At 41.7% G+C, this 22,045-nt stretch overlaps 1 protein-coding gene across 1 annotated transcript in view; it reads right to left on the reverse strand.

The window, feature by feature from the left end:
- Nucleotides 1–22,045, reverse strand: part of tubgcp2 (tubulin gamma complex component 2) — a 42,818-nt gene continuing 20,773 nt past the window's right edge. The window contains exons 12-18 of the mRNA XM_080215579.1: nucleotides 19,923–20,095; nucleotides 15,550–15,678; nucleotides 12,753–12,873; nucleotides 8,817–8,960; nucleotides 4,638–4,766; nucleotides 3,553–3,716; nucleotides 1–1,088 (exon numbers count right to left, since the gene is read on the reverse strand). Of these exons, the coding sequence (XP_080071705.1) occupies nucleotides 977–1,088; nucleotides 3,553–3,716; nucleotides 4,638–4,766; nucleotides 8,817–8,960; nucleotides 12,753–12,873; nucleotides 15,550–15,678; nucleotides 19,923–20,095 (972 nt within the window). The 3' untranslated portion in view covers nucleotides 1–976. The remainder of the gene's footprint in view (nucleotides 1,089–3,552; nucleotides 3,717–4,637; nucleotides 4,767–8,816; nucleotides 8,961–12,752; nucleotides 12,874–15,549; nucleotides 15,679–19,922; nucleotides 20,096–22,045) is intronic.

Genomic DNA, 22,045 nt, shown 5'->3' on the forward strand with positions numbered 1-22,045 from the left:
GTGTTTCATATTGAAAATTTATTACAGACTGTTTAATCAGGTATACTAAATAGAATAAAAATTGAAGTGCAGGGTGTAGATAAAGTGAAATGATTGAAGGCACTATGACTTTAAAATAAAAATCTGAAATTCTCAGCTCTTGAAAAAACATACCACCCCATTTACACATTCCTGCACTCAACGTAACACTTCAAAATTTCAAAACATTGCCCTTACATTCTTCTCTCTTGCCTGCTTTCCATTTCAATCCTCTCTTACTGAGAAAACACACAATGTTACAGCCCACTTTTGCAGCTGGGATCACAGCAGATTCACACTCAGTTGCTGCTTACAGTAAGTCGTCTCACACCAGGTGTCAGTCCAACAGATTTATATGAAATCATGAGCTTTTGGAGCACTGCTCCTTCATCGGCTGAAGGAGGGGCACTCTGAAAGCTCGTGATTCCATATAAACTTGTTGGACTGTAACCTGGTGCTGTGCTCACCCCAGTTCAATGCCGGCATCTCCACATCATGGCTGCTTACAGTGAAGGCGTGGCTTCCATTTAGCTGACTCCCCCCCCCTGCCTTTTGCTTCCTTTCTCACAATTGCGTGGCACCTATCTGAGAATAGCAACATATTGATGAGAAGGGGGACAAGCAGGAAGAGGAGACAGACTGCTTTGGGTACAAATCTCCTTTGGGGAGCTGGGGGTGGGGGGGTTGGGCTAGAACTCACACCAGCCCTTATTCACTCAGCAATATCGAACAGAAAAATAACTCCATTTTCCTTTTTTTGTCCTGACAGCTAGTTGCAAACTAACAAAATATTAACAAATGGATCTTATTCACAAAAGCCTCAAAATAATCTAATTACATATCTGAAAACTTAGATTGCAGAGTATGGATTTCTAGTTATTACACACTTATATACCAGTTTTGTTTTGGAGCCATTGGTCATTATGATGGTACGTCTACAATAACCAAGTCTAGTATTTTATTGAGCAGGTATAGTTGCTCTTGTAACAATTCCTTGCGGACCTTGTGGTTTACTTCTTTCTGCAGACATGTGTTCAAGGCGCTCAGTGTAGAATCCGTTAAAATCTAACCTGCAACCGAAAAGAAACACAAAGAAGTAGTTAAACAGATAAAATTGTCCATTCTGAAGTTTGAAATTTATTTAGTCGTGCCACAAGTAGGCTTACATTAACACAGCAATGAAGTTACTGTGAAAATCCTCTAGTTTCCACACTCTGGTGCCTGTTCGGGTACACTGAGGGAGAATTTAGCACGGTCAACTCACCTAACCAACACGCCTTTCAGATTGTGGGAGGGAACCCATGCAGACACGGGGAGAACATGTAGACACCACACAGACAGTGACCTAAGCCAGGAATCGAACCCGGGCCCCTGGCGCTGTGAGGCAGCAGTGCTAACCAGCACTGCCCTGAACAAATGCATTCCAGAATTGCAGGCATGATCATGAGAAACTCCTGTCTGTCCCATACATTCTGAATGGTGTGTAGTCATGTTGAAGCATTCATCAAATCAGTCCAAAATAACTGGATCGAGGTGGCACATTCACTCTGCCATTGTTCACACTTGCAGCCTGAGTTTCAGGGATTCAAAGCCCCACATTACCCCTCACCAGAGACTGTGAGTTATTCATTCTAAACTCTGCCACTAGATGGAAGACTGTGCTTGCCAGGGCATTGTGTGTGTGTGTGTAGGAAGCAAATTGCTGGTCTCATTACAATAGTCCCTTTTGTCCATATTTTGTTGTACCGCTGCTGTTAGAAATAAGGAGATTCCTGCAGAGCATATAAATACCTTCCTTCTAGCCAATAAATAAAGACTACATGCTAGCAAACACACCCGCCAGGAAAACAGGAAGGAAAGCTGGCCGAGTTCAAGGGCAATTTTCAAAATAATTAAACTGAAGATGTGCTTTGCTAATTTATCTTCCAAGCCCCCAGAATACATGCCAGTCACTTTGAAGAACCAACATGGTTTTCCCAAATTGCCAAGCCCGGCTTCCCAATCACTGGTTGCAGATATTAAGCCCAGTGGGCAGGGTTTTCCGGCTGCGCTCACACCAAGGCCGGAAAATCCCACCCAAGGCCAATGGATCTTTGCGTGGTCCGTGTTCCATAGCGGGCAGGATGGGAAAATTCCATCCTGTACCTACCACGTGCTGGGAATTCCCCTGGGAGTTCTCCAGATTAGCCTGAGTAGGGTAAACCGTGTAAACAGGGAAATTACCATTCCTCTGCCAAAGTTATGAAGCTAATCCAGAATTTACCCCAAAGGAAATATCCAGCGTCACTTCAGATGTGATGAAGCCCTGTGTTTTCAAAGGTTTCTCTTTAATTCACGAGCATCATACACTGTGAATTATAATTCCAATTTCTCTGCTGTGACATGATTTACAAATGGATGATACGATGTTGAGTTAAATCCAACTGGCCATTCCCAGGTTCCATTAACATTGGTCTCGTCCAATAATTAAAGCTTTTAAAGTTTATTTATTAGTGTCACAAGTAGGCTTACATTAATATCGCAGTAAAGTTACTGTGAAAATCTCCTAGTCACCACACTCTGGCACCTGCTTGGATATGCCGAGGGAGAATTTAGCACGGCCAATCCACCTAAACAGCACGTCTTTTGGAGAAAACTGAAGCACCCGGAGGAAACCCATGCAGACACAGGGAGAACATGCAAACTCTGCACAGTCACCCAGGCTGGAATTGAACTGGTGTCCGTGGTGCTGTGAGGCAGCAATGTTATCCACTGTGTCACCATGTTGCCCACAAAAGGAAGATTTTAGCTGACAGCCATTCTGGAGATAACTAGTGGGCATCATCAGAGCTGAAGAACATTGGGAAAAGAGAACAAAGCAGTGGGTAAAATTATGTTTAAATTCTGCTTACACCTCACACAGGAAGAATTAATATATTGATCAAAAGCCTTGTCTGAGTTCTGCCACCAGTCTGAGACACACAAATGCAGGGCAAAGTATTTAGCAATTAAAAGGAGCGATTAGGAAAAATAATCAATTTCCAAAGAGTTGTTAGAATGCAAATACCCTGGCACAATTGAAGCACAGGCCATGAATTAATTTAACAGGTATCTGCACCTTGGCTTAAAATGATTATAAAAAATAATCCGTGTGTGAGAAGGGGGCTGGGGTTAGCCCAGGCAGTTTATATTCAGAAGAATGATTAGTTTCTCTGCTGTCCACTTTCTACGATTTCATCAATGCCCAAGCTGGAAAGGAAGGAATTATGATGTTCAGAAAATAAAAACCTAAATAAAATGATTAGTCAGAAATGTACACATATCAAATATTGGCTTGTGACACCAAACGGTTGTTGTCACTTGCTGACTTTTTTTTACTCATTCATGGGAGTTTTTGGCTGGCATTTATTTATTGCCCAGGGCTGGTTGAGACTGACTGCAACTTCTGTCCCTGTAGTGAGTGTGCAGAATAATCAATCCAAAATGACTTCAGCACCAACAGCAGGGTAATTTTCAAATGCTGTGTATGGACAGGGTACCAAGACAATAACCTACCTGTATATTATATTGATCATACTGTGCTCGCAGTCATTTGTACTCGAAATGCTTAATCTGTCCAGCAGGTCAAGCAGATTGGAAGAGAAATTGTTGTCGAACGTGTTGATTGTACTCTCAAACCCAGATGTTGAATGCAGTGCGTCCGCATGCTCTGCGACAAACTGCAAAAACAGACTAGCCTTAGAAACCCATCTGAACAACAAGAATCCCTACAGTGCAGCCGGAGGCCATTCAACCCATTGAGTCTGCACCTGACAACAATCCCACCCAGGCCCTATCCCCATAACCTCATGCACTTACCCTAGCTAGCCCCCTTGACACTAAGGGGCAATTTAGCAAGGTCAATCCACCTAACCAGCACATCTTTCAGACTTTGGAGGAAACCGGAGCACCCGGAGGAAATTCACGCAGAAACGGTGAACGTGCAGACTCCAGTGACCCAAACTGGGAATCGAACCCAGGTCCCTGCCACTGTGAGGCAGTAGCGCTAACCACTGTGCCACCGCAGTTTATTATGAGGAGCTTACCTGACAATCAAACATTACTTTCTTGATTTCTTAATCGGATGTGACTACAAACAACGTGGGTGCAATTTAAAAACTACAGAGTTTTATATTTTAAATTCAATGTTGGACCATTAGAAAAATATATAATTTTTGCTTCCAGTGTCTGCAGCAAGCACTCAGACACACAGGTGAAACTCTACAGTCTCCTCCCACCCCACCACCCTCCGTGTGTACCAATCCTAGACTTACATCTACTTGTATCAGTGTGAATTTTTTTATTTTCTACACCAGCCATCCAGTGACATTGCCAACTCATTGCTAGCAGTTTGCACTGAAGACAGAGGGCTGTAGTTGCCAAATTAATTTGATGAAGAGCAACTTCATTCTAGACAGGTTGGATTTAAGTTGTGGTTCCCAAGGACAAAGGGGCCGTGTTCTTCTGAAAACATAGCAATAAACTACAAGGAACTCAATTTTACAAAGTTACTGCATTTTCAGTGTAAAATATTTGTTGTCAGTATGGCAGCAAGGTCAGCCCGCTGCCAAGAAGAAAACAGTGTTAGACAGAACAGTTACCTTTTTGGTTAGCCTCTTCTTCTCAGTTTCTTCGGTTCGCTCTGACTGAGTTGGTGGACCCTTCATTGTACCATGTTCCAATGTCAAACGTGTCATCTCACTGTCAATTTTTATGCTTTGCGTAAACCTCTGAGAATATAATGAAGAATTTGAAGCTTACAATTCTTCAAACAAATCAAAAGGTCGTGATGGAGGCAACAGAGGGCAACTATTTGGGCAGGCAACAATTCTAGTCCCATAAGTAGTTTGGCTGGGAAGGTTATGACGCAGTGGTATTATCACTGGACTAGTACATCTTGAGACCCAGGCTAATGTTCTGGGGACCTGGGTTCAAATCCCACCACGGGCAGATGGCGAAATTTGAATTTGATAAAAATCTGAACACTTTTGCTTTACTCATGACCAAAGTTAACATCGAAGCATACGAGATAGGAGCAGGAGAAGGCCATTTGGCCCTTTGAGCCTGCTCCATCATTCATTACGATCATGGCTGATCATTCAACTCAATAGCCTAATCTTGTTTTCTCCCGAAGTGCCATATCTAACCGCCTCTTAAATACAAGAATTGAATACATGCCTTCAATACAATTAAGGTATGTAACATGTGTATTCAACATTTGATCCATTTTAGTTTAGTTAGAGCTGTGGAAACGAACTGTGGAGGAGGGAACCGAGTGCATGGTGTCGAAATTTGCTGATGACACCAAGATTGGTGGAACGGCAAATTGTGTGGAGGGTGTGGAGAGTCTGCAGAAGGATCTAGATAGGCTGGGTGAATGGGCCAGGAAATGGCAAATGGAATTTAATGTTGGCAAGTGCGAGGTGGTCCACTTTGGCAGGAATAATGGTAGGAAGGACTATTACTTACGTGGCGAAAAACTGCAGCAGGCGACGGTGCAGAGGGACCTCAGGGTCCTTGTGCATGAGTCGCAAAAACCCAGTTTGCAGGTGCAGCAGGTGGTCAGGAAGGCGAATGGGATGCTGGCCTTCATAGCGAGGGGGATTGAATATAAAAGTAGGGAGGCCTTGCTGCGGCTGTATAGGGCATTGGTGAGGCCGCAGCTGGAGTACTGTGTGCAGTTTTGGTCGCCGTACTTACGCAAGGATATTTTGGCCTTGGAGGGAGTGCAGAGGAGGTTTACTAGGCTGATACCAGAGTTGAGGGGGTTGAGCTATGAGGAGAGGCTGAATAAACTAGGCATGTACTCGTTAGAGTTTAGAAGAATGAGGGGAGATCTCATTGTGACATATGATGAATGGGATGGATAGGATAGCGGTGGAGAGACTCTTCCCGCTCAGAAAGGACAGTAGGACTAGGGGGCACAGCCTCAAGATAAAGGGGGGGCGGTTTAGAATGGAGTTGAGGAGGAACTTCTTCACTCAAAGGGTGGTGAATCTCTGGAATTCTCTGCCCGTTGAGGTGGTGGAGGCTGCCTTGCTAAATATTTTTAAGACGCGGGTTGATGGGTTTTTGATAAGCGAGGGGATTAAGGGTTATGGGGAGAGGGCGGGAATGTGGAACTGAGCCACGACAGATCAGCCATGATCGTATTGAATGGCGGGGCAGGCTCGAAGGGCTAGATGGCCTACTCCTGCTCCTATTTCTTATATTCTTATGTTATGTTCTTATGAACTACATTTGATCTACTGATCCACTGATGCCGTGAACTGGAACCATGCATATGGAAAGAGCTGTTGGAAATAAGTTAGAAGGAAAGCGGCAGACTTTTTTCTTGTTTGAGTCAATGTTTTATTTCCAAATATAGCATTCATTTGTCCAAATTCTGAGAGAGTATTTGAGATTTTTTTTTAAAAGAATTAATTATTGCTAAATCTTGTGTTTCGTGAAAGCTCATCGCAGAGAGGCACACCGATGAGCCTAAACAGTTTGTTAATGTCTTCTCTCCATGAGAAAGAAGGGAAAGAAATCCTGCATTAAGTAGCCTTGCGTGACCTCGGGACATTTCAGCTGAGGAAGTACTTTTGAAAGGTAGGTCACTATTGAAATGTGGTAGACAATTTGCACATCGTAATTAGTACTGGTGATACTGCTTGAAAGATAAATGCTTCAAGCTAATTTATTAGTGTCACAAGTAGGCTTACATACATTAACATTGCAATAAAATTACCGTGAAAATCCCCTAGTCGCCAAACTCTGGTGCCTATTCGGGTCATGATGTGGAGATGCCGGCGTTGGACTGGGGTAAACACAGTAAGAAGTCTCACAACATCAGGTTAAAGTCCAACACATTTATTTGGTAGCAGGAGCCACTAGCTTTCACTAGCTTATCAGGTGACCTCACCTGACAAAGGAGCAGCAAGTGCTCTGAAAGCTCGTGGCTTCTGCTATCAAATAAACATGTTGGACTTTAACCTGGTGTTGTGAGACTTCTTACTGTGCCTATTCATGACACCTATTTGGGTACAGCGAGGGGAAATTTTAGCACGGCCAATCCACCTAACCAGCGCATTTTTTGGACTGTGGGAGGGAACCGGAGGAAACCCACGCAGACACAGGGAGAACGTGCAGATTCCACATAGACAGACAGTGACCCAGGCCAGAAATCAAATCTGGTTCCCTGGCGCTGTGAGGCAGCAGTGCTAGCCACTGTGCCAGTTGGCCAGGGTGCTTAAGTGAAGTCTCTGCTCTACTATGAGATTTGCCATGGAATGGCACCTTGCCTGGATTTCATCTCCGCCAGTATCACCTCAGTAGCTTGGAATGTCTTTTCTCTCCAAATTTGAAAATAATCAAGAGATGACTCTATTCAGCTGGTTAAGGGAATCCGATAACTGATATTTTGCAATAAAGCACAATGTGTTATTATTTGATATAATCTAACTTAGGCTGGATCAAATAGCCTCTTCAAAAGAAATTCAGTAATTGAAGACTGAAAGTTTGTAACCTTCTTCCTTGATGTATACAGGATATAGATGTCTAACCTTTAATCTGAAGGGATAAAAATATGTACATTTCCATTAGGCAAGAGCTAGACAGGTAATGTGCACATTTCTACCCTGTAATACCACAGCAGAATTGGAGCCACACTGTCACTGCAGGTGAATTAAATATTTGTCATCGACTTCTTTAAATGGTTTGTTTCTTTTAGGTAGAAAATGACAACTCAATAAAGGTCAAGATCATAGATGGGCTCCCAGATCTGAATTCAGCTCACTGCCAGCACTTGTGCCGTTTAATAAGGATCAGGGGACAGTACAGGTTATGCTACCAATGCATGGTAATTGGAATCACACTGATTGCAATTGAACTGTGTCCCCACTTTAACCCTTTCATTTCCAAACCTCTTTGTTAAACCTCAACAGCATAGAGTACCTACAGAAGGTACTAACAAGGGAGTCAGAGTGTATTGGGGGCAAGTGGGAATGAGGAGTTGAGGGCGCAATTAGATTACTGAATGGTGGAGCAGGCGTGAAGGGGCCGAATGGCCTCCTCCTGCTCCTAATTAATATGTTCCTAAAATCCTTCAGGTGGGGTTATTAAAGCTTTAAAAATCATAAGTTGGACTCCAATCCTGCCCACTATTTGGTTTAAGGGAGTAAGAAGTCTCGCAACACCAGGTTTAAGTCCGGCAGGACGAGGGACGGGCAACCAATCCACTCACTGGTAGGAGACGGATTGGCTGATTAAATATTTTCCGTGGCCTTGGACTGAATTTGCTCTGCTGGTTTAAGCCTGACCAGCCACTGTTCTGAGGACCGGGGAAAACAAACAGTGAAAGGGAGGCAAGGGCAGTTTCTGGTAAAATGCCAAAAAAGTGATCCCCAGTTTTCCCACTCCCCACTGATACCCTCAAGCCTCCTACCTCTCCCCACCCCCTATCCACAGCATCAGAATGTTCCCAACCAACTGAAGGCCAAGCCTGCCAGTTAATCATGCTAACTTCTAGGTAGGGGACCGATCAAAACAAACTCCGATCACTTTGCAGTCAAAACATTACAGCAAACACAGAGCACAAGCTACCAGGTTTCATGATAGAAACTCCACCTTTCCCACGTGTACAGGCTACCCTTACAGTTTTAGCTTAATGCAAACCGTCACTGGTATTGGCAGTCACAAGCAGCATGTCAGTTGATTTGCCCTTTAACTAGGATTGAGGAAGATAAATAAGGGTTGAAACGCAGGTACTCAAATATATAAAACAGAATAGAGGTGCTTACCTGCATACAGTTGGTAAACATGACACACACGGACATTAGTTTTGAGAAGATCTTCAGCAGCACTGTGTTGGTCAGCATACAATCCTTCATACAGTTGTCCAGGAAACTGGTATGATAGCTCAAAACCTCATCAATGTTGGATGCCTAAAGTATCAAACAATTGCAGAAATTATGAAAAGTATTGCTTCACCTCAGGAAACTTCACGTGTAAACTTCAGTTCAATACCCTGTGGCTGGATTTGTGCTGAACCTCACTCAATCTAAAAGTGCAAAACCTGTTGCTTGGATAATAAGAAATTTCATTTGGAGATACTGTGCAGGTAACTTCATACATTCTTAAATTTTATTTATTAGACGTGTACAAAGATTTTGTGTGTGTGGATCTCACCATTGTGCTGAACATTTTGAGGAAGCCTCACATTGACCAGGTGAATGGGTTTCTGAGAATTTTCTGTTGATGTAAGTGTCCATTCAGATTAACTACTGACGGCTGGTTTGGTAGAACCGAATTTCATCCCATCCCTCCACCCACCCCCATATCCATCAATGCTAATATTATTCAGCTCTCAAGCAAAGACAAATAAATTTGAGAGTCATAGCCAAGACTAATACCCAATCCATCATGCAAACCAACCTCCCATCCATTGACTCTGTCTATACTTCCCACTGCCTCGGAAAAGCAGCCAGCATAATCAAGGACCCCACGCACCATGAACACTCGCTGTTCGACCTTCTTCTGTTGTTTTGTCTGTATAGCGTGCAAGAAACAATGCTTTTCACTGTATACTAATACACGTGACAATAATAAATCAAGTTCTCATTATACAGATGGGACTGGAGACACTCTCTTGATGTGTTATTCATAGAATTTCAAACTTGGGACCATCATGGTCCATTTCAAAAGGACACTATTGAAAGGAAAACAATGTCATTTGCATCTTTATTAGATTATTCCTCCAGCAGAGTGCGAGGGTCTACCAAGTCAATAGCTACCCAGAGCAGGGTAATCAACATGGATGATCAATCTTTCAGAAGCTCATGACTGGGACATTATAAGCCACAAATCAAAAGCTAGATCCTGACACTAGATAAACATCCCTTTATGAAATGTAGGAAGGAGGCCACATAATCGAATAACCACTTTGAAATCTCTCTAAATGTTTGAGAACTTATAAGCAATCTGACGATTTAACTCCAACGTGCAACCATCTCCCAGCAGGACTCCAGGCTGACCAAGCAGGAAGCAACAAAGTCTTCTGGAAGCCTGTTTACCTGAAAACCACAGGCTGTAATCAGCCAAGCAGAACAACTCACTGTTATGCCGTCATCTTGAAGGGAATTCTATACAGCTACCTTTAATCAGGATTTCACCTGATCTGGGACTTCTTAGTGACGGCATCCTCTCTGGAAATCCGCGTGTGTGTAAAGTTGCAATCATCCCCTGTACGGGTTTGAATGTGCGAGTAAACTAAACCTCTGAGAATCGCAAGAGAGTTTGTTGAGAGTCTAGAAATTGACTACACAAAAGAGTTTTTGAATAAATGCCACAGCCTAATTTTAAAAGAAAAAAAACACTTCAGCGGTGAGAGAATAAAGGAGTTCAATTTTGCCTCCCCTCCCCCAATCTGTAACACTGACTAGTTGTTCCTGATGGAAGCCAATCAGACGTGCTCTCTGGGTATTTGCATATGCAGTTTTATGTTCAGTAGAACAGAGAAACTTTGATTTATTTTTGTCACATACATTAACATAGTGAAAAGTATTTTTTCTTGTGTACTATACAGACAAAACATACCGTTCATAGAGAAGAAAACGAGAGGGTGCAGAATGCAGTGTTACAGTCATAGCTAGAGTGATCACCTTAATGCAAGGTGAGTCCATTCGAAAGTCTGACAGCAGTAGGGAAGAAGCTGTTCTTGAGGCAGATGATATGTGACCTCAGACTTTTGTATCTTTTTCCCGACGGAATAAGGTGCAAGAGAGAATGTCCGGGGTGCGTGGGGTCCTTAATTATGCTGGCTGCTTTGCTGAGGCAGTGGGAAGAGTAGACAGAGTCAATGGATGGGAGGCTGGTTAAGTGGCTAAAGTGGGATCCTGGGCTTTCTAAGTGGAAACATTGAGTACAAAAGCAAGGACGTTATGATGAATCTTTATAGAGGTTCAGCCCTCATCTGGAATACTGAACATAGTTCTGGGCACCACACTATAGGGAAGATGTAAAGAATTTCAGGAGGATGCAGAGAAGATTTATGAAAATGGTTCCAGGGGTACGGGACTGCAGTTACGTGGATTGATGGGGGTTGTTCTCCCTTAAAGAGAAAGCTGAGAGGAGATGCAAAAATGTGTTCAAAATCATGAACACATGATTCCAGGGGGCCTGCAATACTCTGACAAGCAAGGTAGTTGAGGCAGATATGTTAGTAACATTTAAGACTTATCTGGATAGGCACATGAACAGGCAGAGAATAAAGGAATACATTCAGTCGGTCTAGATAGGACAATGTGATGGTGCAGGCTTGGTGCGCCTGTTCCTGTTCTTTTATGTAGGGGCTAAACAAAATAGGTTGAGAAAAACCGTTCTCATTGGCAGAAAGGTTGAGAACCACATGACAACTATTTAATGTGATTGACAAAAGGCAGAGGAAAAGGTATTTTTTAAGCAGTGAGTGGGATGCATAACCTGTCAGTGGGTGGTGGAAGCAGATTCAATGATAGCTTTATAAAGGGAGGTGGATAAGCATCTGAAGAGAAGAAATCTTCAGGGCTGTGATCAAAGGTGGGTGAATCAGAGCAGCTGAATTGTTTTTGCAGTGGACCAGCTCAGACATGATGGGCCGAATGGCCTCATGCTGTGCTGTAACCATTCTATGAATTGATTTATGCGTTTGGAGCAAATTGCATTTTTAAATCCTTTTACGGTGTGAACAGAAGAAAAACGATTGTGTACTTTTGGGCACCAACGGCCAATTTATTTTCTCCAATCTACCATGTATAAAATATCCTCTCCAGACATCGCACAAACACAGCAATCCCGTTGTCAGGTTTTGTGAGGGCGAACGATAAGCTGGGTTCCAGTCACCAACTAGAAGGGGCCAAAGTTAAGATGCCTAAAGCTACACAATGGAATCCATGGTTCTAAGCCACAATCCGGGAAGAAGTCACTTTGTTTTAACTGAACAAAACTACTCTGTTAAACATTGTAAAACTGGAGTTGAGCTTGCTGGAGGTTCAGTGATCTGCCGACTGTACGTACAAAATATCTTTAAACCCAAATTTTCTCATCCTTACCACAGCCCATAATTGGGCAATGACAAAAGAACTCCACAAACATAACAATCAAAAGCAATCATTTCAATGAGAAATTATTCAAGATATATCTCAATTCCAAATCCCTCCATTTATAAATATTGAGAATATGCACTGTAGCCATTATAACAAGAGCATAAATAACTCTGAAATCTTGTCCTGAAACACTTTAATGAGTAGCAGAAGACTACATGACAAAAATCTGGTTAGCGCACATTTTGATTTAATTATCTGTCTCTACAGTAATGTCTTCCACATTTAGGTTACGATTCCCAAGTTTTTTTTTCCATTATTGCCAAAAGGTTTACGTGAGGTTAGTAAGTAGAGAAAACAAAACATATTCGGAGTATTCATTAAAACTAAATGCTTTTAACAGCGGGTAATTTATATTTGCTTAATGTAATTTGGTTCATGATTATAACTGCAACGAAATGCTGAGTTAATCTTTTCCACATTGACCAAGTTTAAAAGCTGCACAGCACAGAGTACAGTAACAACTGTCCGGGAGACATAAAGCTTGGCAATATTTTTTATGTTAGAATAGTCTGAACAAAATGCTCGGCAAAAATGAGGTACCATTAGACTCCTGTAAATGGTTTTCCAGCTAATTTGAAGTTTTTCATTACTTACCGATTTTAGATTATTTTCCATAATGTGCCAATTCGGCTCCATAACCTCAAACATCATGTAATACTGAATGTTCTGCACAAAATTCAGCATTCGCTGCCTCAAAGTGAAAGCTGCAGCAAACCTATTGGATAAAGTAACACTGCTGGTGAATGTCAGGAGCCTGAACGATTAAAACTCCGTGGATAAAAGTTTCAGACCAGGAACAAAAAGGTGACAAGCTAAGAAGACAGCTTCCCTCCATATAAGTAAAGCTTACTTATTAGCCACAAGTAAGCTTGCATTAACATTGCAATGAAGTTAATGTGAAAGTCCCCGTTAAAATGTATCATTAATTTAAGGCGTTGTAAAATAACGTACAGTTGGCGTTCTAATCCATGCATTTAAAGTTAAAGTTTATTTATTAGTGTCACAAGTAGGCTTGCATTAACACCGCAATGAAGTTACTGCAAAAATCCCTAGTTGTCAAACTCCAACACCTGTTTGGGTACAAGGAGGGAGAATTTAGCATGGCCAATGCACCTAACCAGCACGTCTGTGGGAGGAAACTGGAGCACCCGGAGGAAACCCCTGCAGACATGGGGAGAACGTGAGACTCGGCACAGACAGTGACCCAAGACGGGAATTGAACCCAGGTCTCTGGTGCTGAGAGACAGCAGTTGCTAACCACTGTACCACCAGGCCACCCATACCTTCCCTGCACAATTTTATAACAATTTTTCTCTCCACTTAACATGGCTTTCCTACCCCAACCCACTGAACCTCCACCCCAAAATTCTCTTCCTCAAAAGTTCAGAGCCAAACATTCTTGTAAAGAAGTTACCAAAAATCACAGCCAAGTGGAATGAACCCTGGGTTCAGTGGTAGCATTGCTGCTCAAGTTAGAAGGTTATGGAAACGGCCCTCACCTCAGATTGTAGCAATGAGAAGCAGTGAGAACTCTGGGCCGGAATTCTCCCAACCCACCCACCACTGGAATTCCAGCAGGCGGGCGGGTGGGGTGGGGAGTGAACCACGTAAAGGACCACCAAAGTCGGGTGGGAATCTCCTGTTTTCAGGCAAATGCGGCCAGAGAATCCCATCACTGGTCTTCTCTAAATACCAGGCTAACGTCTAGCAGGTCAGTTGTGCCCAAGGGGAGTGGAATGGCGCCACTCCAGCAAGCAGTGGACCATAGCTCCAGCATGCAAACAGTGGGCTGATAACATGGCACTCTTGTCAAATGGGAGTGGCAACAATCTGCCCTCACCACTTCCCACTTAGTATCTAGCCAGTTCTCCTGGTTAGAGAGGGGAGTCTGACTAATGACATGGCCAAGCACAAAGGGCCTTATTAATGGGAAGGGTTGCTGTTTGACAAGAAAGGGAGAATAAGCATAATATTCAAATTAACATTCTTTTCCACTGATATCAATTCAGAATTCATGTTTTCACTAAAGCAGTGTTACGGTACAGCCCTTTTAACGGTTAAAATGCTTTTGAGAAATAGATGCTTTGCACGTTAGGTTTCCAATATTTGTGTGTTTGAATAACTGGGAGTAATTTGCATCACAAATGCATATTTTTACATTCTGACCAACTTCAATTTAAAGAGGGATTGAATAAACATGCTTAGCATTAAAAACAAGTAGGCAACAACATCTCAAAACTAAAAAAAAGAATCGGTGTGACAGTTTAAATTGTACAGTCGTTCAATTATACATCTGTCAGACATTCTCTTGGGGTTTCGCCCAATCTGCTGCTGAAATTATGGCAACTGATCGGGTGAACCTAAGGAAATTTCCAGTGTGACATGAAGCTTGAACCACGCCTTATATTTTGTGCAGATGGCTTTGATGGAGCTCATTAAATATTTTGGGTGGATAAATGCCACAAGGTTTCTCAGTTTACACAGAAACATCTGCTCACTGGAATTCTCATGTAAGAACTGCAATTTTCAAGATCAGCTTCAATCAGCCAGTGCGTTGATTTTATTCAAAATTGCTAACTATCGATTTACATAATATTTAAACAAAAGGGCCAAAAAAAAAGCCCAAGTAGCATTTTAGTAAGTAGATCTGTATCTTTTGTCTTGTACCTTGCAGAAGACGGCCATCAGGTCCGTTAAGTCAGCACCGACAACGATCCCACCCAGGCCCCATCCCCGTAACCCCACATATTTACCTGGCTAATCCCTTCGACACTAAGGGCAATTTAGTGCGGCCAGTCCACCTTTGGAGTGTGGGAGGAAACCTGAGCACCCAGAAGAAACCTATGCAGACACGGGGGAGAACGCGCAGACTCCACACAGACAATGACCCAAGGCTGGAATTGAACCTGCTTCCCCAGCACTTTGAGGCAGCAGTGCTAGCCACTGTGCTCCCTTTGCGATTTGCTCCACGCTCTTCCGACTAGCCAGACCACATACTTATCATCCATATTATAGACAAGTCCATTTTAAGGGACTGTTCTGACACAATAAAAGCACTATTGTTCAGCGTACTCATTGATCATGTGAGCTCACACTCTAATTTTGGGCAGGTTACACTGATCGCAAGTCCATTTGGCCTCAAAACTATGCTGCCCTTACTGAAGCAATACTGTTCATTTGTAAAGCTCCATGGGAAAGAAATTGGCACTGATGCAAAAAGGATGCGAACATTTGAAAAGTGGATTATGAATCAGAATGCCCACAGACAGAGACTCAGAACATTGGGAATAACACTGCTCCAGCAGCGATGCTATAATGCAGTAAAGATTGAGAATGTATGGATCACATTTTGAACATACTGTACATCATTGTTCCAAATCATTGTACTCACCATTTAGCAGAATGTAATGAATATTGTTTTGCAACTTTATTACTGATCCACACATTACACAGCTGCCGTTCCACATGTTTGCAGTAAAACATATGTCTGAAGAGCATTTGATACCTAGTTAAAGCTTTCCTATGGATAATAAATAAATGAATAGTGAGATTACAGAAATACAACTCTAGAACTAGAAATAAGATCTTTATGGGCAACAGTCATTGGAACAACTACATAAAGACTCCTCTGCACAGAAGTCGGAATTTGCCAATGGCGTTGTATATAATTTCACTCTGCAGTAATTTGTAGTCTAAACAATGTTAATAAACATGTTTCGTTATTTTTGCTCGTGCTACGTAGACTATTACAAAGCAATTCCATGCAAAATTGGAGAACTCATCCAATAGGTCATTATAAGGGCCCTCTCTGGCATTTGTGATCCAACAATGAAGTTAAAATTACACTTATTGTAATAAAGTTAACAGTTATAATTGTCAGTAACTTATAAGATGACATGTGAGCTTTTTAATTCTTTGAATATAGCTTATTTCCCAAATACAAAATAAATACTCTGCCACCAAACAGGAGAAAGAGGGAAGCTGGGATATTCTCCCTTTAAGGAATTAATTCATGTTATTCCAGGGCCATCTTACCTTCTAGCCGGTGTGACTCAGCGTGGCCACAGCCGGTAGCAGGGCAATAAAATCAAACATGACAAAAGCACAGTACAAGCTGCCGCCTGTCTGAGAAGAACTGGAGGCATGACAGGAAGTCTTTACAGGGAAGCTCAAATGGGTTCACAGAACGAGGGGACTGTCACTTATTGCAGGTAATGTAACACTGTCCCTCATCTGTTCATTCACCTATCCTCCACCCAACATACAAAACAAAACCTTGGAGGTAAGAAAATAGCACCAAGGGCCAGCTTGGAGAGGAGCGCTTGCTGGTTTGAGCGATCAGACCAAAACAACAATGCTTAACGAAGTGAGGGTTTTCATTCCATGTAGGTATTTTGCAAAGGGCAATAAGAGAAGCTTTGCATTTACTGATCATGCCTCAATTCGAATAGTTTCTGTCTCATTAGTTTTTGATCAACAATGAATGACAAAGATATAGATTCCGCATCCTTAACCGTCACAGCACTTCTAAATTCATTCTGTACCTAAAGCGTTTTGAGACATATGCTGGGTCCTACGCAAGTCTTTAATTTTTCAATCCAATTTCCCAGTCACTGGTTTGAGATTTTTTTGCCACCAGTAAAATGAAAAGCTCCCTAGCCTGCTGCTATGCTTATATCGGTATAAAGGATGAATGAACCTTGTGCACTGGTGCAGATCCCACTCCATCCTGTTTAACATTAGGCCAGAGTAGTCAAGACATTATTTTTAAATATGAAACATAAAATCCGAAGAAAGCAAAATGTGAAATGCATTGAACGTACACTTATTTAATAAGAGATTCAGATTTCAGATAGGCATTTACTGCCAAGCTTCCCAAGTACCTTTAATGACCCTAAATTCCATTGAGTACCTGCCAATAGAACTTCCTGCCAGGCAGATGATTGCTGGCATATGAATTCTGAGTCAGTCAGGTGACAGATCTTGCCTGGAAATCAGTCAGAAAGCTGAAATGTCACAGCTTAATGGGCTGTGGTCAAAATAAAACCCCTGGCAACAGTGAGTGAATGTTTTCCACTGATATCCTGGTCTCATATTAAAAAAAAGATGCTAATAAAACATCTAAATACCAATGCAACAAGACTAGTTTCAATACTACTTTGTGATTAATATGAAAGATTTAGGAATTTGTGAAGTATCTGAGTTAATCTACATCTAAAATAGTTTGTACTTTCTTTTAAAAGAATCTCGTGGCTGCTTGGATATGCTTCATCTGACTTTCCAATCACATAATTCCTGCATCTGTAGACAGCACTAAAAGACGAACGGTTGGTTTGTAATGCAGAGTGGCGCCAACAGCTTGGGTTCAATTCCCGTATCGGCTGAGGTGACTCATGAAGACTCCCTGCCTTGCCCCTCACTTGCAGTGAGCGGATCCCTCAGGTTAAATCATCACTGTTCAGCCATGGTCATCTGGGACTATGGCAAATTGACCTTTTACTGGCACAGTAAACTTTGGACTGGATTGCGCACCTCAATTTAGTAATGATGGGCCTGGTTTTTAAGAGCAGGTTTCACAATATTGTGGTGCAGACACTCGTTTGTTAAAACAAGCAAAATACTGCGGATGCTGGAATCAGAAACAAGAACAGAGAATGCTGGAGAAATCAAACAGGTCTGGCAGCATCTGTAGGGAGAGAAAACAGAGTTAACATTTCAGGTGTGGGTGATTCTTTACCAGAACTGATTGGGTCAAATGGACTTGAAAAATTAACCCTGTTTTACCTCCCTACAGATGCTGCCAGACCTGTTGCGTTTTCCCAGCATTCTCTGTTCTCGTTTCACTTGAATATTAAGTTAGCTAACTTTCCAGACAATGCATGCTTAGCTTCTCCTTGGTGCTGGAGTTTGTATATTTCACTCTAATCTTAGAAAAAAGAATCTATAATTTTGTTACCTATCAAAATAACAATTACTTTTATCACAATTGGTTGACAGCCCTAGAATCAAAATAATTCCTGTTTTAAAATACGTGGATATGCTATATTCTCTGCTACTTTTAGGTTTCCAAACATTGCTTAACTTGAAGACTGGCCATGGAATTCTCCTCATATGTTTAAGACCCACTTTCTACTTAAATCAAGGATCTATTATCCTAAGATGTTACAAAGCAACTGGCTCTTGAACTGAATGTTGCAATTGCATATATTGTCAATTATTTCTTGTGTGGTTGTGAATTATTTAAATATGAACAAATCTGACTGGTTATTTTAGCCTATATAAATCTGTGCCAACATAAGTAGACTATGTATACATTAAAAATCCCATTTAAATTCCGTGGTGCAGTCTACTAAAATAAGGACTAACTGATTGAGATGGAATACATTGTCACTACGTGGAGGGAAAATATACAGATTCCAGAACCTGTGACGGTGGCAGAGTGGTAATGTCACTGGAATAGTAACAGGCTAGTGCTCTGGGGACATGGGTTCAAATCCCACCTCAGTAGCTGGAATTATAAAGCCAGTCTCATGAAACTACTGATTATTGTTAAAAATCCATTTGGTTCACCAATGTTCTTCCTTTGTGGAAGGAAAACTGCCCTCCTTACCCTACCTGTGACTCCAGATTCACAGTAATGCCTATTGAAATGGCCCTGTTCAAGAGCAATTAGGGATGGGCAACAAATGCTGGCCTTGCCAGCAATACTCAGACCCCATGAAGGAATTAAAAAAACTTCCTTAAATTTCATTTAATTATGAGATCTTGAAGTTTCATAAACATGAAAACTTTGGACAACTGAGCAACACAAGAAACAGTGAAGGAAGACGGACAGTACTGCACTTAACCCCATTGCTTTCTCAAACAGGAAAACCTCATTATTATATGCCCGTAGAATTAATCTTAGAACTGACAGTACCAACTAATTCCAATGACATCCTGGACTTGAACCTGCATACTGTTGGGAGACGCAAGTTATTCACTCGATATTACATTAAAGTAATTCGAGCAACATTCACAGTAATAGTCTTTACTGCTTGATCAACTTTGGATTAATCTTTCTCATTAGAAATAATAGATTTTCTTTGGCAATTTTAACATTCATTTCTTCAGCATTGTGAAAATAAAATGAAAGAAGCGGTTTATCAGATCTTACAATCACTAGGTTACCTAGAAGCTGTAATCAGGTGTTATGTGGGAAAACACAGCAGCCAATATGTGCACAGGAACATGCCACAAAGAGCAGAGAGCTAGCCAATTAATTTGATTTTTTGTAATAGTGTTGGCTGAGGGAAAAATGTGGCACCTGACAGCTGGAGGGCGCAGTGGTCACTTCAGAGTGTGAAAGTGTTATCCGAAGTCCACATGTGAGTTGGTAGATAGGGCCAGTGCTGAACGCATCACCTGCAAGATGGCACTTCCAACAGTGCAGCACCTCCTCATCAATTCACAAAAGATTGTCAGCCTAGCTTTTCTGCGCAAATCTGTCGCGAGACTTGAACCTAAGAGCACTACGAGCTGAGCCAAACTGACACTAATCAACTCCATTTGGTTGGTGGGGTGGGCAGTGTTTCTTTTTGTAAAGCTGCAGTGAAGTTCCAGAAATTAGATTATATTCTAAGGAAGCACTTAAGTTACCATCATCATCAGAGATCTGCACTTCCTTGATCAACTAATACCAGTGCCCCAACCAAACAAATAAGCTAAATGAGGGTTTTTCTGATAAGCTTGTATGCAGTATTGTACCTAGACAGGACCAATTACCTATTTATAATCAACGAAAGCGGCCATTTCACAACATAATCAAAGGAGAACGCTTCCAGGCCACTAAGAGCAATCTCTGTTGGATCTGCATTGATGATAGCCTTTTCCTGTTTCGTTTCAATAGCCAGTACCCGCAGGAGCTGAGTGATGAGGTCATGTGGCATTAGATTAATCTGCAGGGGGATAAAATCATTACTTAGTTTTGTTTACCAGATCAAAAGTAGCATCACTGACCAAAGAATTGACCAGGCAGTTCGTTAAGATTTAGGTTAAAGTTATATAATAATATCATTTTCGTATTAATTTAGACCACTGAATAATCAAATGTTTTGTAAAAGGTATACAAGTACAGTAGATCTTAACTAGTTTGGCAGAACCTATATACACATATATATATAAAAACATTTAGATATTTATTTGATTCCTTTGTTGTTTACAACACACACTTTAAAAAAGATCAAAGCTGGAGAAAGATTTCCGGCTCCAGAAAGCCCATAAAAGAGTGAGAAACTTGTAGTACAGCAGTCAGATTGGAAGTGTTTGCGGACGGTGGGAGGGAAAAAAGTAATTAACAGTCACACCAACCTGTTCATTCTGCCACGGCTGTGAGTCACAGCAACAGGATATTCAACCCATTAATTCTGTGCTGCTTTCCTCCAAAAGCTCACCTGATGAAGGAGCAGTGCTCCGAAAGCTCGTGACTTCAAATAAACCTGCTGGACTTTAACTTTGTGTTGCAAGACTTCTTACTGCTTCCACCAAAGAGGCACTTCTGTTTACTTCCTTCAGTATTCCTTTTTTATTCCAAGCAACAACCGAAGTTTCTTAATATAATTTACAGCCTCTGCTTTAGCAATGATTTGTGGCAAGGGATTTTCTGCCTGAATCCCGTGGAATTATTTTTTCTCCTGATCATCTTAAATTTATGTTGTGCCCAGCCAGTAGAAACAATTATTTATTTCATTGCAACCCTTCACAAAATCAGAAAGCACTATTAGGTCATTCTTTTAACCTCTCAGCTCTTGTGAAAAATGCCCCCTAGCTTCTCATTTTGCTCTTCAGAATTGTAATTCCTCACCCTGAAACACACTAAATAACTTACACTGCTCCTTTTCAACGTCTGCCTAAAACTGGGCAACAAAACTGTAAACAGCACACTGCACAGGATTATGCACTATTGTTTAAAAACTTGTATATCATTCTCTTAGTTTTGCATTCTTTGCATCGAGATGCACTTGCACATCCTCGTCCCTCTGCTGCAACAGTCCATTTAAAATGTCCCTGATATGACCCTGCCACCCCCACCCCGTCTGAACCATCCCCACCATGCCCATGACAGCCGTCCTGCCATACAATTATTTGTCTTTCTGCAGATCTACATAATCCACATCATAATTTGTCACAGCCCCGAATTGGTATCATCAGCATATGCCAATACTGCTCCCTTGATTTCTAGGTCAGAGTCATTTATATAGTAAATAAACAGCTACACAACCTCTGCGGAACACAGCTTCCAATATCTCCAGTCAGAAAAGTATGTTTCTAACAGAGCCCTTTGTTTTCTGTCCTAAATACAAAGAAGTGAATTCTAATGTGTTACTTATATTAATTGCAAGCTAATGCATAGCCCTTATATCAAAATGTGGAATCTTATCTCCTGTGTTAAGTTTAGAAGTTAAGTCAAGAACTAGCTTAATCATGTTTCCCATTACATGCTGGATGAGTGAAAGGATAACCTCTAATCCAAACTAAGTTAAAATCCATATACACTGTTGGCTGTGTGGCCAAATTCCCCTCCGACTCGATTTTCAAGTTTGCTGATGACACGACCGTAATGGATTGGATCTCAAACAATGACAAGGCGGAGATAGGGAATCTGGTAAACTGGTGTGATGACAATAATCTCTCCCTCGATGTCAACAGAACAAAAGGAGATAGTCATCAACTTTAGGAAGCATAGTGGAGGACATGCCCCTGTCTACATCAATGGGGACAAAGTAGAAATGGTCGAGAACTTCAAGTTTTTGGAGTCCAGATCACCAACAACCTGCCCTGGTTCCTTCCGACGCTGACTATAGTTAAGAAAGCCCACCAACACTTCTACTGTCTCAGAAGATTAAGGA

This window comes from Carcharhinus amblyrhynchos, chromosome 31 (assembly GCF_965287045.1).
Source record: "Carcharhinus amblyrhynchos chromosome 31, sCarAmb.v2.hapA, whole genome shotgun sequence".
Classification (NCBI taxonomy): domain Eukaryota; kingdom Metazoa; phylum Chordata; class Chondrichthyes; order Carcharhiniformes; family Carcharhinidae; genus Carcharhinus; species Carcharhinus amblyrhynchos.